This window comes from Scyliorhinus canicula, chromosome 5 (genome assembly GCF_902713615.1).
Source record: "Scyliorhinus canicula chromosome 5, sScyCan1.1, whole genome shotgun sequence".
Classification (NCBI taxonomy): Eukaryota; Metazoa; Chordata; class Chondrichthyes; order Carcharhiniformes; family Scyliorhinidae; genus Scyliorhinus; species Scyliorhinus canicula.
This window is the reverse complement of record NC_052150.1, coordinates 151,847,701-151,866,079: the sequence shown is the minus strand read 5'-3', so window position 1 is coordinate 151,866,079 and position 18,379 is coordinate 151,847,701. Positions and strand designations below refer to the sequence as shown.

The 18,379-nt window shown below is 40.5% G+C and overlaps 1 protein-coding gene across 3 annotated transcripts in view; it reads left to right on the top strand.

Moving 5' to 3' along the window:
• Positions 1-18,379, top strand: part of tbc1d5 (TBC1 domain family, member 5) — a 604,945-nt gene that overhangs the window by 484,357 nt on the left and 102,209 nt on the right. For all 3 annotated transcript variants that reach the window (XM_038797832.1, XM_038797833.1, XM_038797834.1), the window contains one exon: positions 9,166-9,332. In XM_038797832.1, coding sequence (XP_038653760.1) covers positions 9,166-9,332 — 167 coding nt within the window. The remainder of the gene's footprint in view (positions 1-9,165; positions 9,333-18,379) is intronic.

Here is an 18,379-nt window from a genome sequence, read left to right as displayed (position 1 = left end):
CCGTCATATTGAGTTGTCAAAAGATTCAGATGTGAGCAGCAGCTAACGTGTTGGCTGTCACTATTTCATTTATCTGGTGATTAAATGAAAGGTACCTGCCAATCAACAGCACACAGTGAAATCTGATTGGGCGGAATTATCCTTCCTCCCAGCCAAGTGTTTCTCAGCGGCGAGAGGCAGCGTGCCATTCACAGGTGATGGGATTCGCTGCTCCCTGTAAATAGGAATTCCCTTTGAAGCCACCCCATGCCGCCAGGAAACCCACAGGCAGGGGTGCACTGCCGGCGGGTCTAGAGATTCCCGCTGCCAACGAAACTGCAATTATTACTTGCATCAGCCCATGCATTGACTTATAAGGTTAGTAAGACGTGCATTTCTGAGATGAAAAATAATAATAATCTTTATTAGTGTCACAAGCAGCTTTACATTAACACAGCAATGAAGTTACTGTGAAAATCCCCTAGTCGCCACACTCCGGCGCTTGTTCGGGTACACAGAGGGAGAATTCAGACTGTCCAATTCACCTAACAAGCACGTCTTTCGGGTCTTGTGGGAGGAAACCAGAGTACCGGGAGGAAATCCACACAGACACGAAGAGCATGCAGACTCCTCACAGACAGTGACCCAAGTTTAGCAGAAAATGGGAGTCAATTTATACAATGAGGTTAGGCCTAAATATGATTTTTGGTGCAATAAATGGTATCATCTTGTACGCCAAGTCGACTTATATGTCTTGATCTATGGTACTTAAGTTGTAAAGTACAAAAATAAATAACAGTAAGAATTAGCATTTTTATGGAGATTTTCACATTCTAAATACGCCCTAAAATAATTTAAAACCAGTGAATTTCTTTCAAAATCTATTCATTGCTATTTTGTCACCAAATGCAGATGTTAATTTGCATATCACAAAATTCCACAATTGTAAATGAGATAATTGACGAGTTAATCAGGGCAAGGTCACACTGATTACAAAATAGTATGCAAATCTAATGGTATATCCCTTAAATGGGGGTTAAATTGGCTAGTTCCTGAAAATTGGTGGAAGGGCTGTGACTCGTGATTAAACTGCAGCCATTGATTGAAATGCAGTGAGAACATCAACTTCATACCACCAGACATTCTAACTATTTCTGCTCATAGTCAGCATTAACTGTGCTATCCATCAATTACATGCATCAGTAGAGGGCCCAAAAATCATAATTCAGGGGCCAACTCTGCTTAAATGCAGCCTGTACCTCTTAAAGTGAAAGTGCATTTGCACGAGAGCAGGTGGTGGGAATTGTGCAGGAAGTGAATCTGTTGTGGAAAACAATGCCACAAGAAGCTCAATGACGTCACACAAGTGGTCAAGGTAAGTAGATACACCTTGGATATCTTATTGCTCTTTCCTAGCAGCTGCACTACTAACCTCAGGAGCTGCTCAATTGACTACAGTTCCCATCACTCACCTACCAACAAACTCTGTCAATTATTACTCACACCTAGCATTCATATGCTGCACCTTACCATCACACGCTTTGCAATGCTGCAAGCCTAACATGGACATCCCACAGCGTTGTGTTCCATGGTTCCCCCGATGAAGAAGACACAGACAGAACATGAATGTATTCAACCAGCACGATGATTTATTGTCCAACATGTGGGAATGTAACTAACAGATCTACGTACAAACAAAGTTCCTCGGGAGCCACTCTAAGTGCGAGTGCTCTACTACCAGCTGCCCCCCTAACCCGTCAGTCATGTGATGCCTCTCTGGTATCATACACTGGCAGGAGGTCATACCTGTGATTACATAGATTGATACATGGCTTTATACATTTGTACAGTTGTATATAGATATGCATGTACGCATATCAACCACACACAGCAGCGCAAGAACACCAACAAGAGAATGATGATGAGGACACAGTACCATTATTTGATTTCACACTCCCAGTCACCAGCTCTGATTCTGACACTGCACGTATCATAGAGGATACATTAGAGGTCGGATCTGCACGTGGTAAGACACAGTGCAAGTGTGCTGCAGCTAGAGAAGGGAACAAGGATAACAAAGGTGTCAGCTTTCCCAGAGGGTGAGGTCAGAAGTGATTTCCACTGCATAGGACTCAGACGAGTACTCACTTTGATGGGGAAGCCTATAGAAAAATGGTAAGTATTGTGTAATACTTGGTGCAGTGGCAAGTCTGCATTCACTGTCAAGATGTATTAACAAATTGAGAACTAATTTGGCACAGGGCTTTGTGCAAAAGTGTATAACATCAATTGCAGCACAAGCAGCAACCACCCAACATCTGTGTGCTGAGTGGGAACTCAGATTGTTGTCTTACAATGTCACCATGATGCTATCATGACTGTGGATTAGGCCCTCCAATAAGTTATTTGGAATGCTCAGCCTCCTCCCCAGTCGGGTGGCAATGGCTGTGTGGAGCATGAGTGAACCTGCTGTCCACACCCAGACTGACAATATTCATCCTTCCACACCTGCTAATCCTCCAGTATCCTTGCTGCTGTCAACTCAGACGCCTGCTACCTATGCTGAGGTGAAGCAGTCCGCAGGGCTGTTTAAAGTAATCCCCCAAGACTGTTTACAGTCTCTTCCACTGAAAGTCAGCAGTCTTCCACCATCTGGGGTAGGAACCTTGTAGGAACATGAGGACAGATGGGGGCACACAGAATACTCCTCCTAGTTCTTATTTTCGTATGGAGTGCAGGCAGCAGAAGCATTGCTTCAGCACAGCAGAGGAAGGAGCTATCATATTTCATGTGATAGCTTGGCTTTCATTGGATGCTTGCTAAGCTCATGTCCAGGGGTTGCACACCGGGAACTCTTGTGGCCAGAGGATAACCCTTGTCACCAGTAAACACCCTTTGGTTTGCCATCTTTGCATAGAGAGCCTCCTTCCAGCAACTGTGAGATGTTGCAAAATCTCAGCTCCAGCCTGGAAGGAGTCAGGCACTCCTAAATTTATGTAAAAATTAGTTACCACTACTACCTTCACAGCCATTGATAACATAGTCCTTTCCCTGCTCTATGATTGCAGTTGCGCCTGATGCAGATGGCAAAATTCTTGTGGCGTGGCCTCTGTACATTCTACCAATCATGCTGTATTTTAAGGGGAATATCTGTTAGTGCATCCAGAATTTGGTCTGTGCAGAAGCTATTAAGTCACAAAACATATTTCAGATCTGACCAGACTACTCCTTGTAGATATTTTACAACTTGAAACAGCTTGAAAATGCACTAAACGCTGTGGGAAATAGAGCAACAGCCAGAAGAAAACAACTAACCTATAAGTGGTTTATGATTCCTTTGGATTGTGCTGGTGGGTTGGGGGTACAGGGTGGTGATTCTTCTCACTGATTCACATATCTTTAGCTATACAAGTTTATGAAAGGGTATTGACTGGGGTGAAGAGCTCTGAAATGGTGCCACTGGCATCAAATCAGTCTTGACCACTGGTGTCATGATCTGCCCACTCTGCATACTTCTAGTAGATGTTAGCTTTGCGCACACTATGATGGGCAAACCAGCTTGGAGTAACGAAGATAATGATGAAGATCTGTTCTAAAGTATTGACTGCAATATACCTCATCAGAAAGGTACAAATAAGCTCTGTAGCAAGGTTAAATGGATACCTGATGAGGATGAGAAGTTAAAGAATTTGGTAGGAAGGGACTGTGTCTTTTTTGCAGTTGGAACTGAGACCGTAGCTCATAACTGTAAAGCGATACTGGTTAAGTGCTTGTTCTGTGTTTGATTAATTGTTTGCTATTTTGATTGGGCAAAACGTCTTTTGTGATATATTGTAAAATTATTTTTATACTGGGATTTGGAGTATAAGTAAACACCTTTGCGTGAAGGTGTCACTGTGTGCTTTGCCATTATCAATATAGATACAATTTTTAGCCCACCCTTGGGTCGACATTATCCTCACCCAAGCCTGGGTTATGACACACAGTAACATAGATTCATAGAATTTACAGTGCAGAAGGAGGCCATTCGGCCCATTGAGTCTGCACCGGCTCTTGGAAAGAGCACCCTACCCAAGGTCAACACCTCCACCCTATCCCATAACCCAGTAACCCCACCCAACACTAAGGGCAATTTTGGACACTAAGGGCAATTTTGGACACTAAGGGCAATTTATCATGGCCAATCCACCTAACCTGCACATCTTTGGACTGTGGGAGGAAACCGGAGCACCCGGAGGAAACCCACGCACACACTGGGGGGATGTGCAGACTCCACACAGACAGTGACCCAAGCCGGAATCGAACCTAGGACCCTGGAGCTGTGAAGCAATTGTGCTATCCACAATGCTACCGTGCTGTCCAACATTAAATTAAATCACTTAAAACTATACCTTATTTCTAATGTTTATGATGGAGCTGTATAAAACACTTATTAGGACACAGCTTTGAGTACTGTGTGCAGTTTTGGTTGCCACACTATATTAAGGATATGACTGCACTAGGTAAGGTGAAGGGGATTCACCAGGATGTTGCCTGGGTTAGAGCTTTCAGCTAAGAATGTAGGCTGTGATTGTTTTTCTTAAAGCAGAGAAGGCTGAGGGGGACATGATCAAGGCAGACAAAATTATGAGGGACATAGATTGAGAAGATAGGTAAGAACCCTTGGTAGAGGGGTCAATAACCAAGGGACATAGCTTTAATGTAGGGATAGGAGATTTAGAGGGGGTTTGAGAAAAAACCTTTTCACCCAAAGGGTGGTGGGAATCTGGAGTTCACTGCCTGTAAGGGTGGTAGAGCCGGAACCCTTGACATTTAAGAAGCATTCAGATGAGCATTTGAAATGCCATAGCATGCAACTACGGACCAAGTACTAGAAATAGAATTAGAATAGAGAGGTGCTTGATGGCTGGCGCAGAAACAATAGCCCTCTTCTTGTGCTGTAAAAGTCTGTGACTCTACCCTATCTGAATTTGAGACTCCTGTTGCATATATTTAAAATATGTGAAAGATAAATGAATGAGACAGAGATTAAAATTATTTACTTCTAGTTTGGCTTTTCTCATTTCGTCCTTTCTCAAACTCTCCGAACATTATTTCTATCTGTGATTTAAAGTCTTTGGATATCTGATTTTAGTAATTAATCATATTACTTTGTAACCACAGACTAAACTACATGATGCCTTTCATGAAACAAACAGAATTAGGGCTAGGCTTTATACAGTGGGTGTACCACATAATGCAGATACCCTGAAAGTAAACCCCTGAGAGAAGAAATGGCATAGATTTTGTCTTCACCATCTGATGGCGTACACAGGCTACCCACATGTTATAGCACCCATCTGATCTGTCTCCCATAATGATTCTGCTCTTAACTGCCTTTGCATGTTTTGCTGTGTGAAAAGTATTACCAACATATGTTACTGTTATGAATGAAAGACAAACTATTCAAAGAATAAGAGGTTAAGAGATCATTCTTCTCATGTTCTTTTTTTGAACAAACTACAGATTTGTGTGTCGTGTTCTGCTTAGTTTTTCATTTCATTATTACATTCTAGATCATTAATGTTCCCATATTTGTAAAACATTTTTAATTTTGAAGAATTTGGCACTTTTAAAAAGTATTTTCTACTATATTGCATAAATTAAGAAGAATTGAACGTATGCATTTTCCAAATTTTGCGTGATCATTAGTTAAAAATATGCACATAGAGTATTAGAAATATTGCAAAGAACTTCTTGTGGTCCAAAGTTAAGTGCATCCCACTCTTCTCATTTCCCAGGAATTTGGAACATGAGATAACTTTCACTTTCAGAAATTGGCAGTAGCATTAGAAGTTTTGATGGGAATAGTCATACAACACTTTAGTATTGATTTTTATTTTGAACAGGACTAAAAGAACCATTGTTTTGAGCATAGGGCAGTTTGTTCACAGGATTTCTCTCAATTTAACTCGCTGTGCGTGAAATCACTTTCAGTTAGATTTGTGTAATTTTCATTCACAAATTAGCGTTGAGAAATTTTCATATTGATTTATATTCAATGAGCTCATCGTGATCATGTTTAAAGAAATAAAGATGTGTATTTTTCAAACACTTTTCAAAACCTCAAGAAAGCACCGTAAAGCCAATTAAGTATTTTACTTGAATTTTAGTTTCAATTGTAATGTTGAAAACATAGATTTGGAGAATGAGATGTACAATGGACGATGCATCTATAATAATCTATTCATTCTGGGAGTTAAGAATCTGATTCTTTTTTGGGGTTCAATTCCTTCTCACATATAAAATTGAATCTGAAATCCTTATTATTTGATATACTAGTGGACTGGCTATATGGATGGAGGGGAAATTGATGGCATTGTGGTATTGTCATTGGACTAGTAAGCCAGAGACCCAGAGTTCAAATCCCATCACTGCAGATGATGAAATTTGAATTCAATAAAAAAATCTAGAATTAAAAGTCTAATGATGACCATGAAATCATTGCCGATTGTCTTAAAAACCCATCTGGTTCACTAATGTCCTTTAGGGAAAGAAATCTTGACACCCTTACATGGTCTGGCCTACATATGACTCCAGCCCCACAGCAATGTTGTTGACTCTTAACTGCCCCTCAAGGCCAATTAAGAATGGGCAAGAAATGCTGGCCCAGCCTGCGACACTTGCGTCTCATGAACGAATAAAATATAATGGCACTAGGGAATTTATGTGTAGCAGATATAGTGAATCAGACATTTACTGGTACTCAAGGATATTGTAAGGATCCTTCCTGTTTGTTCCCTTATTTCTCCCCTTTATTTTGCAGTTATTATTTTTGATCCATGAATGATTAATGGACATGTCTTTAGAGGGTGGGGGCAAGTTAAAGTGGGAAGTTAGGAATAAGTTAATGGTTAACCAGTTATATTTGATGCCTAGTTCATATTAGTTCCTGAAATAAATAAACAATAATTGTGTTTAAACTTACAAACCTGGTGACTGTGATTATTGGGCAACCAAGGTCCAAAGTCTTTGGGTATTTTTATAAAAATTACTGATTAATTCATTTGTGTTGTGACTCCGGGGCAAGTGGGGCTGGAATTGCACAAGGAGTCCAGATATCAGAGATTGAATATTAACTAATTTGATGCACATTGAACCTTAATATATACTCATCCAATGACACTGCTATATTTTAATAATGGGAAAACCAGTGGAGGTAACAACTGGCAGTTAAAAGATACTAAATCTTCAATAAGGATCTAGCTTCAGAAATGTTTTAAAATTAATTCATGGCATGAGGTCGCCACTGGCTAGGCCAGCATTTATTGCCCATCGCTAGTTGCGCTTGAGATGGTGATGGTGTTAGGAAAACAATGGTAGTTTTAAATGAAGGTATAGTTTTAGGTGGGTTTAATTTTATGATTCTGTGGAAGGAAGGATAAAACCTATTGTTAGAATCATGCTGGACAGAGGTGTTTGTATGTGTGGGGGTTGGTTTAATTCAAATTGTGTTTTGTTGTGCTGAGAGAGGGTTATGGCGTGAAGAGTAAATACAGACTGTCAAAAGTAGCAGTTGTTGCTTAGCAACTGGGAGTCTTTTAAGGCAGAAAGACTTTTGAATTTAGTTTTTAGCTGAATTTGTTTGCAGTTGGAGACAGGACACCGGGAGTGAATATCTCTCAACTCTGCCAGGCAAAGGAAGGCAGCTCCAAAGAGGCAAACTTCCCAACGAACCAGATGCAACCCAGATGCAACCCAGATAACCAGGGAATTGGGACAGAAAGAATGTATTGAGAAGACTACAGTTAAGAGAACAGAGAGCAAGGTGCTGTTCAGAAGAGAATTCAAGGGAAAGCAGACAAAGCGTTATGAGAGAAAGAGACAGTTGCAGTAGCCAAATTAATTTACTTCAGAAGTAAATATAAAGTTTGATGATATTTCCATAGAGTCTGAGAATCAGTAGTTAAAGCAATTGTGAACAGTTGGTACAACAATCAAGACAAAGAAATCATTAAGGGGGAGTTGAAAATCACAGATGCTGGATTTTTTTGTTAAAAGTAGAATGGACATTTTATTTGAAAGAGTCATTTGGAAAGCCTGGACTGGGTTTTGGAATGCAAATTGCTGATGGAAGCATGGCTGTGAAAGAAGATTTCAAGGCGGGTTTTTGTCAATGACATTTGGAAACTAATGTGACAATCATTTGGAGAGATTTTGAGGAGAAATCCACAGACACAAACTTGGGTTCATGGCAAAATGTGTGTTTTGACCACAGCCAATCAGTGTTTAAGGGACTTGGTGTTACTGAGCCCATTGTAGCTTAAGATGTTCTAAGTAATCTGTATTAATCTTAAAACCTGTGTACATTTGTTAAGATAAGAAGGGAGTTAAGTAGTATTGTATAATAATGCTGAATAAATGTTTGTTTCTTGTTAAAACTAATTAGCGATTCTGTGACTCTGTTTCCATGCTTTCTGCACAAAAAGGAAAATCTAGTCTTTTGAGCAAGAGTTCCATTCTGGAATCTTCCCATCCAGTTATAACATTAACTAGTATCATAACACTGGTGAGCTGCCTTCTTGAACCACTGGGTGTACCTACAGTGCTGTTAGGGAGTGAATTCTAAGATTTTCACCTAGCAACGGTGACGGCCTAGGTTGATGTTGGGTGATCCATCTAGTTTCATTCCTTTTTATTTTTGTTGTAATAGTTATATACAACTGAGTGGATTGTTAGGCCTTTAAGAGGGAATTTAAGAGTCAACCACATTGCTGTGGGTCTGGAGTCACAGGTAGGGCAGGTAAGGCAGAATTCCTTCCCAAGTGAACAAGATGGGTTTTTACGACAATTAACAATGGTTTCATCATTAGACTTTTAATTCCAGGTATTTTATTGAATTTAGATTCCACCATCTGCAGTTCCCCCCCCCCCCCCCCAAAGGAATGCTAATATTTCCTTAAAACAAACCCTTCAATTGAAATGTGGAATTGAAGTAATCATTACCTTTAAAAAGATAATGGAATGAGTTGCAGGTGAGTTCATACCTTGGAATATTGTTCACAGTTATGAATCATTCAAATATATTCAGAAAATATTTATGGTACAGTAATCATTTTTCCCACTACACAGAACAGAAAGACCTTTGAAGCATAAACATGAAATCACTTTGGTAATTGTTATGTTCCTTTGAACTCTTTGTTTTAGGTCATGGTGCCACTCATGTTAGTTCCTCGCCAAGTACCGAGAGTTTGCCTGCTACAAAGGATAACACAGCATCACCTCCGTATTCTACTGCTAAAAAGGATTCATTCTTTAGTACAATCTCCCGTTCACGGTCACACAGCAAGACTATGGGCAGCCGAAAAGACATGGTGAGTCCCTTCAGCAATCGCCCGTGTTAAAAGGTGGATTTTTCAGATTGGGCTGTATTGCATTCGAGTTAAATGAATGTCAAGGGAAAGGCAAGGTCATGGAACCATGTACTTTTTATGTCCATTTTCATATTATTTAAATATAAAAATGTTGTTTGCTCAATTTAGGGGATAGTGACACAGCTTTCTCTCAGACATCTACTGGCACAGCACTGGATTATGTAATTATGCTGGGGTGATATGCCTTGTAATAATGTTAGCCTTCACTGTACATTATTTCTGATTGAACACCTGAGATCCGAAACTGTAATATAAACACATGCAAGATTAAACCCTTCCATCCAAATCCTTTGGACATGGCCAGGAAATATTTTTTTTTCATGTGAGTTGAAACCTTTCCGCCCAGCAGTAATTGACATTCTGGTTGTTAAATTTGACAGATAATCCTTAACTTTTTTCAAATCATTTGATGACAAAATTGGATTGATCTTTGGATCCGCAAGGTGTCAGTCTCTACTTTCTCATTAAAAAAAATTCTTCTGCATATTTATTGTTTAAATTTTCACTTCTAAAATGTAAAAGTAATAAAAAAGAGATTCTTAGTAAATGTAGCTTGGAATAGCAGATTGAGGCACTCTGAAAGAAAATTAAAAGGCAATTAATAAAAGTACTGGATCTGAAAAATAAAGAGAAAATGGGACTATCCAAACAGTGCTTGTTGCTCACAAGGATTGTAAGAGTTGAAGGAGATGCTTGATAAGTATGTGAGAAAGAAAGGAATAGAGGGTTATGCTGATAAAATTTGATGGGGGAAGATGGCTGGTAGGTCAAGTGCGGTGTAAACAACACCATAGACTGATTGGACAAAAGTTATCTGTTTCCGTGCCCTTTATCCACTGTAAATAGTGATTATTTTTTAATTCTGCTGTGCAATCTTTCAGCCCAAGACTGAATGTTGTGCAAGTCTTTCTGCATATGGACACAGACTACTTCAGTATTTGATGAGTTGCAAGTGGTGCTGTAAATTGTGCAATCATTAGCGAACATCCTACTTCTCACCGTATGATGGAGGGAAGGTCATTGACGAAGCAGCTGAAGAGGATTGGCCCCAGGATACAACTCTGAGGAACTCACGCAGCGATGTACTGGGACTGAGGTGATTGACCTTCAACCACAACCATCTTCTTTTGTGCCAGGCGTGACTGCAACCAGTGGAGAGTTTTCCCCCAGAGTCCCATTGACTCCAGTTTTGCTAGGGTTCCTTGGTGCGACACTCGGTCAAATTCTGTCTTGATGTCGAATCAGCCACTGTCATATCTCGCCTCTTGAGCTCAGCTCCTTTCTTCATGTTTTGACCAAGACTGTATTCAGTTCAAGAGCTGAGTGGCCCTGGTGAAACCCAATCGTGGCCTCAGAAAGCAGGTTATTGCTGAGTAAATATTGCTTGATAGTATCTTCAACACCTTCCATCTCTTTATGATTGCAAGCAAACTGATGCGGTGGGGGGGGGGGGGGGGGGGGGGGGGGGGGGGTTTGTTTTGGATATGTCTTGCTTTTTGTGGCTAGAGCAATCCTGGACAATTTTCCACACTGTTGAGTAGATGATAGTATTGTAGCTGTACTGGAACAGCTTGGCTAGGGGTACAGTCAATTCTGGACCACAAGTCTTCAGTATTATTGCTGGAATGGGCTCAGGGCCCATAGCCTTTGCAGTATCCAGTTTCTTCAGTCATTTCTTGATATCACATGGAGTGAATAAAATTGGCTAAAGACTGACATTTCTGATGCTGGAGACCTCGGAGGAAGCCCAGATGGATCATTCACTTGGCCCTTCTGGCTGAAGATTGTTAAGTGGAAGCCTTTGATGGTGTCCCCCATCATGCAAATGTGTATATTTATGAAACTGCCTCCTCATGTTGTTTAAATGTGTACCACCATTCATGACTGGACATGGCAAAGCTTAGATATGAACCATTGGTTGTGGGATCGCTTGGCTCTATCTGTAGCATACTACTTATGCTGCTTAGCATGCAAGTAATCCTGTGTTGCTTCACCAGGCTGACACCTCATTTTTAGGTATGCCTGGTGCAGATGCATCAATCCTTGACAGATCATGGCATGCACTTCTGCACTATTCATTGAACCAGTGTTGATCCACCTTCCTGATGGTAATGGTAGTGTAGAGCTTATGCTGGGTCATGAAGTTGCAGATTGTGGTTGAATGCAATTCTGCCACTGTTCATGACCCACAGCATCGTATGGATGCCCAGTTTTGAGTTGCTAGATCTGTTCAAAATCTATCCCATTTAACATGGTGGTCGTATCACACAGCACAATGGAGGGTATCCTCAATATGAAGATGAAATGAAATGAAAATCGCTTATTGTCACGAGTAGGCTTCAAATGAAGTTACTGTGAAAAGCCCCTAGTCACCACATTCCGGCGCCTGTTCGGGAAGGCTGTTACGGGAATCGAACCGTGCTGTTGGTCTGCTTTCAAAGCCAGCGATTTAGCCCTGTGATAAACAGCCCTATCTGTCAGGACTTCATCTCCACAAGGACAGTGCAGTGGTCACTCCTACCAATATTGTCATGGACAGATGTATCTGCAACATGTGGATTGGTGAGGATGAGTTTGAGGAGGTTTTTCCCCTCTTGTTGATTCCCTCACCACCTGCCAAAAAGCCAATCTAACAGCTATGTTGTTTCGGACTCAGCTAGTTCAGACAGATGTGGAGGAACTGAGCTACTCTTGGTGTTAGACATAAAAGTACTCCACCCAGAGTATTTCTGGTGCTAATGGAGGAAAGCTGATTCATCAGCTGGGTGGGTGGTAAGTGGTAACCAACAAGAGGGTTTCCTTGCCCATGTTTGACGTGATGCCATGAGACTTCATGGGGTCCAGAGTTGATGTTAAGGGCCCACAGGGAAACTCCCTCCTGATTTTTTTACCACTGTTCTGGTGGCTCTGACCTGCCAGCAGGACAGTAGATACCCAATAACAGCAGCTAAAAGCAAATCACTACAGATGCTGGAATATGAAACAGAAAATACTGGACAGTCATCTCAGCAAATCTGACAGCATCTGTGGAGAGAGAAGGGAGCTAACGCTTCGAGTCTGAATGGCTCTTTGTCAAAGCTTGGGATATACCCAAGAACGATGATGGTGGCGTCTGGAGCATTATCCGTAAAGTATCATTCTGTGAGTGTGACTATGTCAGGCTGTTGCTTGACTAGTCTGTGGGAAAGCTCCCTCACAGATAGCAAGGAGAACACTGTAGAGTTAACAGGCTGGGTGTGCCATTGTCACTCCAGATCTCCAGGGCGATGCTCAGGTGGCCGGTCCAGTTTCATTTGTGTGTAAGAACAAAATTGAACACTTGTACTTTGCCCTATACATGTGACTTAAAATGATGAGCTTTTTCATAAATTTGGATGTGCATTGATTTTGTATATTGATATTGTTGCTAAATAGTAGGAAATACAAGCAAATATTTCCAGATGAGTTTTAATTGTTTATTATTATATTCTAATTTGAATCTTCATTCCTGTTTATTCTTACACTAATTTATAAACCTATCCTTCAATGTATTTTTCTTCTTTACTTTACCATGAAGAAAGTTAGTTCTTTCTGTCCCTTTGTTGATATTTTCTTGTCAAATAGCTTTGGTTAACCCATAGAACTGTTAACTACTTAATATAAAAGCAGAAAATGCTAAAAAAAAATACTTGACGGTTCAGATTGTGGAAATATGGGACTGCGCTATTAAGTTAAACTATCATTTAATTTCCTTTCTCAGGTAACCACTGAAATAAAAAGGTGGGAATTTAGCGAAACATTTTCACATCGAACTAATGTGTGAATAGCAATGTGATTAACCTACTGAACAGTATTCTCATTATGTTAAAGTAAATAGTCACAATAGTGATCCTATAAATTCACACCTGTTTAAAAACACTTAATTAGGCTGTATTAACGTTTGGTCACTCCTGTTGTAATCTATGCATCACAATTGTGGTGGATTTCTTCTAAAATGTACAGATGTTTACAACACTGATGGTGACTGCTGCTATGTCTGCCCCAATTTGTTACTAGAGCAATGTAAAATAATCATGAAATCCAAATGGCTGTTTTTGTAAGGGGCAATGAAAGGAGTCCACACTGAGTTGCAGAGAAAACAAAAATCTTATTTAACACTTTAATTATTAATTACAGCTTCCATAGTTCCCTACTGAGTCTTCTCTAGTTAGTGCCTGTCTGACCGACTCTATATTTACAAAAGCACGTGAACTCTGTTAAGGGTTCCCTTCTTGGGGGTGCTCGTACTCGGCAAACTCCATGGGGTAGTGGATCATCCCCATGAGACCCGTGCGGGTTATAACACTGTTTTGATATAAATAGCGTGAGTTTAATCTCTATACCTCTCTATATCTGCATTTATTTTGATACAATTTGAATGTTAATTTTGCTAACTCAACATATCCTAGTCCTAGGACTGCATATTTTATAATTAAAGCATTTCTTATCAATTTAGGGCTAAATTATTGGATAACTAGAGGAAAGGACATTAGAAATTTGCCAAACCATGGGATGTCTACAACTTAGACATCGTTCATCCTCTCCATCCAAAAGAATATTCTATCAACCTCAAGGAAACTGAAAAATACAGAACCTACTCAATATTTTTCCCCGGTCAATAATCAGTATTTTTTCTGTTCGTTTGCAGCTGGAAAATAATTAATCCCAATTTTACGGTTTATCTTTAATTAACTTTAGACTCATCATGTAGCTTATTGCTTGATACTGATTGGTACTTTCTAAGTTAATTCAAGTGACTGCTTGTAAATTGACAGATTTCTTCAATGTTATTAGATTGTAGTTACTTTTTTTAATACAAAGGCAAAATACTACAGATGTTGGAAATCGCAAATGTAAACAGAAAATTCTGCAAATACTCAGCAAGACCAGGCAGCATCTGAGTTTCCATTTCAGGCTGGTGACCTTTCATCAGAACTGAAAAAAGCTACAGGTGTCACAGCTTTAAGCAAGTACAGGTGCAAAGAAAGCAGAGGGGAGGAAAGTTAAAAAAAGAAAGTCCTGTGATAGGATGGGAGATAGGAGTGATTAAATGAACAGAAGACATATTGCCATCATGGAAACACTGAAAACATGGGAGCAGTGGATACTGTCTGGCAATATTAAGCTTGGGGTTCAGTCCAAAGGGTTGTAAAGTGTCTAATGGAAAGATAATTCCACAAGCTTCTGTTTAGCTTTGTAAGAACAGTATAGAAGGTCATATAATTTATAGTGCAAGAGACTATTTGTTAGACGTTTAGCTGCTATTGTATAAAGAGTCAAAGGTTCTGCTCCTTTTCACAAACACCTTTATTTTACTTTAACAAACTCTGCACAAAACTCTCTCATCACATCACCTGACACAAAGGCCATCTGAAGTCCCTTTACATATCAGTGTCAATTATTGGATACTTAACATAAATTAGACAATTAATTGGAATGTCTCTTAACCCATTATTTAACAGTCTCCCCTTCCTTGGAGAAAAAAAATAATTAGGTGAAAACAAAATTGTGAGAAACTCAAAAGCACGCATGCAATTCCCCCCCCCCCCCCCTCTTTGTTTTTCATTTTTGGAAGAAAAATAAACAGTCACAGAAACACAGGTACCCTTCATTAATAATATCCAACGGTTTCTGTGAACTAGCCCCTCTTTTTGTAAAACAGTCTGACAATTGATAGCTACTGTCGACCCATTTAATTTTTGCTATTTCCCCTCTGTCCAACATCTGCTTCAAACCTGCAATGTCTATTCTTAACCTTTTTTCATTGACACTTTTTGTAGAGTGCACATTTTCCCACAGGGATTTATTGTCAATATTGGCATTCAATAGGTATATTACCCAAATCTCAAAATTTTTGTCAATATCTGAGATATATAAAAGGCCATAATCCACCGCCTCTACAAGGCTTAACGTCTCAGCAGCCAAAGTGCTTTTGACCACTCCTTATTTTCTTTGTTTCCCACACAAGAGGGCAACATTTACCATTGTTCCCCAAAAGGTAAATTCTAAAACCTACTGCGCTTGAAACCCCATCACATAAATTTGCATAGGGCGCATCACTATAAACTATGAGTTTCAAGTGCCTACGGTCACCTAAAACCGGGAACCTCAAAACACATGCCTGTATTTTTAGTTTGACCAACGCTTTATTTGCTCTTATTATGTCTTCCACTTTGGGATCATTCATTTTTGTACTCAGCTCTAAGACAGCAAAACTCACGTCCTGTCGAGTCTGTCTACCTAACCAATTCAGTTTCCCAATTAAATTTTGCAGTTGCTCTTTTTCCATCTTTGAAACCATTGGTCTTTTTGTGAAACCCGGCCACAACTAATTGCTATTGGGCTGATGCTTTCCAAATAAGATTGCTGACGTAAAGTTTCCCCTAACTTAGTCTGTCCGATTTCCAGTCCAATATATTTAAATGCAGCGGAAGCCTGAGTTCCAACCCTGAATTCTTTCCTCAAACCAGAGATTACAATAGCTTCAAAATCACGAGTCCCACCCCACAGAAAATCATTGACATGCATCATAAAGATACCATAAAGATTTCCTTTATAGTGCCATTAAAATATTCATGATGTGGAGATGCCGGCGTTGGACTGGGGTGAGCACAGTAAGAAGTCTTACAACACCAGGTTAAAGTCCAACAGGTTTGTTTCAAACACGAGCTTTCGGAGCACGGCTCCTTCTTCAGGTGAATGGAAAGGCTTGTTCCAGAAATGTTTATATAGACACAGTCAGAGATGCCCCGGAATGCGAGCACCTGCAGGCAATCAAATCATCAAAGATGCAGAGAGAGAGGTAACTCCAGGTTAAAGAGGTGTGAATTGTCCCAAGCCAGTTCAGTCGGTAGGCCTCTGCAAGTCCAGGCTTGTTGGTGGGGGCCGAATGTAATGCGACATGAATCCCAGATTAAAATATTCAACTGACAACAGCCTGACTTTAACAAAACTGACCTTACTGAAAAATGGCAGACTCTAGACGCATCATGTAATCCATATACACATTTGTTCAACTTCCAGAGTACCCCTTCTATGTTAGCTGCCTCTTTAGGAGGATGGAGAAAAATGTCCCTCTGGAGCTGATGCCCCTGCAAAAAGGCAGCTTTTATATCTGTACATTTGCATTCCCATGCCGTTGTTAATAATAGAGCCAAGAAGATGTTTAATATAACCTTTCCTGCCGAGGTGAATCTACCCTTAAATCCTGATCATCTTAGTTTTCTTCAAATCTCCTTGCCACAAGCCTGGCCTTTGCCTTATAAGTTCCATCCGGAAGAACCTTTTCCGTGCAAATCCATTTGTGGGTCAGAGCTCTTTGTCCCCTATCCGGTACTTCCGTGTATACCCCAAATTCACTCTAACTATGCAGTTCTTGCTGTTTGGCATCATTGATAACTTTTTCACCTAATTTATTGGAAGCCACCAAAATCTCACGTGCATGTGGGCTTCTACTCCTATTAGTATTCATAGTCTTACTCATGTTCCGAGACCTTGATAAACTACGTCCTCTCTCCTGCCTGGTATCACATTCTGTACTGCTACTGCTTGATCTTTCCCTTCTTCTGTGGGATGTCCTTTCAAAAGTTCTTGACCTTTTCCTGCGGACCTGTTCACTATCCAATGTACTGTCCGATCTGGCATTGCGTTTCTGTGTCCTCCATTTTTGAACTTCGTGTTCCCAATCCATTATCTTGACTCCCTCCCCTGATTGCTGTACATTCAACCAATGTTTATACTTTCCAATAGCCTTCCCTGCTCCAGAACATAGAACATTACAGCGCAGTACAGGCCCTTCGGCCTTCGATGTTGCGCCGACCTGTAAAACCACTCTAAAGCCCATCTACACTATTCCCTTATCATCCATATGCCTATCCAATGACCATATGAATGCGTTTAGTGTTGGCGAGTCCACTACTGTTGCAGGCAGGGCATTCCGTGCCCTTACTACTCTCTGAGTAAAGAATCTACCTCTGACATCTGTCCTATATCTATCTCCCCTCAATTTAAAGCTATGTCCCCTTGTGCTGGACATCACCATTCGAGGAAAAAGGCTCTCAATGACCACCCTATCTAATCCTCTGATCAACTTGTATGCCTCAATTAAGTCACCTCTTAACCTTCTTCACTCTAACGAAAACAGCCTCAAGTCCTTCAGCCTTTCCTCATAAGATCTTCCCTCCATACCAGACAACATCCTGGTAAATCTCCTCTGTACCATTTCCAATGCTTCCACATCCTTCCTATAATGCAGCAACCAGAACTGCACGCAATACTCAAAATGTGGCCGCCCAAAGTTTTCTACAACTGCAACATGACCTCATGGCTCCGAAACTCAATTCCTCTACCAATAAAAGCTAACACACTGTACGCCTTCTTAACAACCCTATCAACCTGGGTGGCATCTTTCAGGGATCTATGGACATGGACACCGAGATCTCTCTGCTCATCCACACTACCAAGAATCTTACCATTAGCCCAGTACTCTGTCTTCCTGTTATTCCTTCCAAAATGAATCTCCTCACACTTTTCTGCATTAAACTCCATTTGCCACCTGTCAGCCCAGCTCTGCAGCTTATCTATGTCCCTCTGTAACTTGTAACTTCTGCACTGTCCACAACTCCACCGACTTTAGTGTCATCTGAAAATTTACTCACCCATCCTTCTACGCCCTCCTCCAGGTCATTTATAAAAATGACAAATAGCAGCGGCCCCAAAACAGATTCTTGTGATACACCACTCGTAACTGGACACCAGTCTGAATATTTCCCATCAACCACCACCCTTTGTCTTCTATCAGCTAGCCAATTTCTTATCCAAACTGCTAAATCACCCTGAATCCCATGCCTCTGTATTTTCTGCAATAGCCTACCGTGGGGAACCTTATCAAACGCTTTACTGAAATCCATATGCACCACATCATCTGCTTTACCCTCATCCACCTGTTTGGTCACCTTCTCGAAGAACTC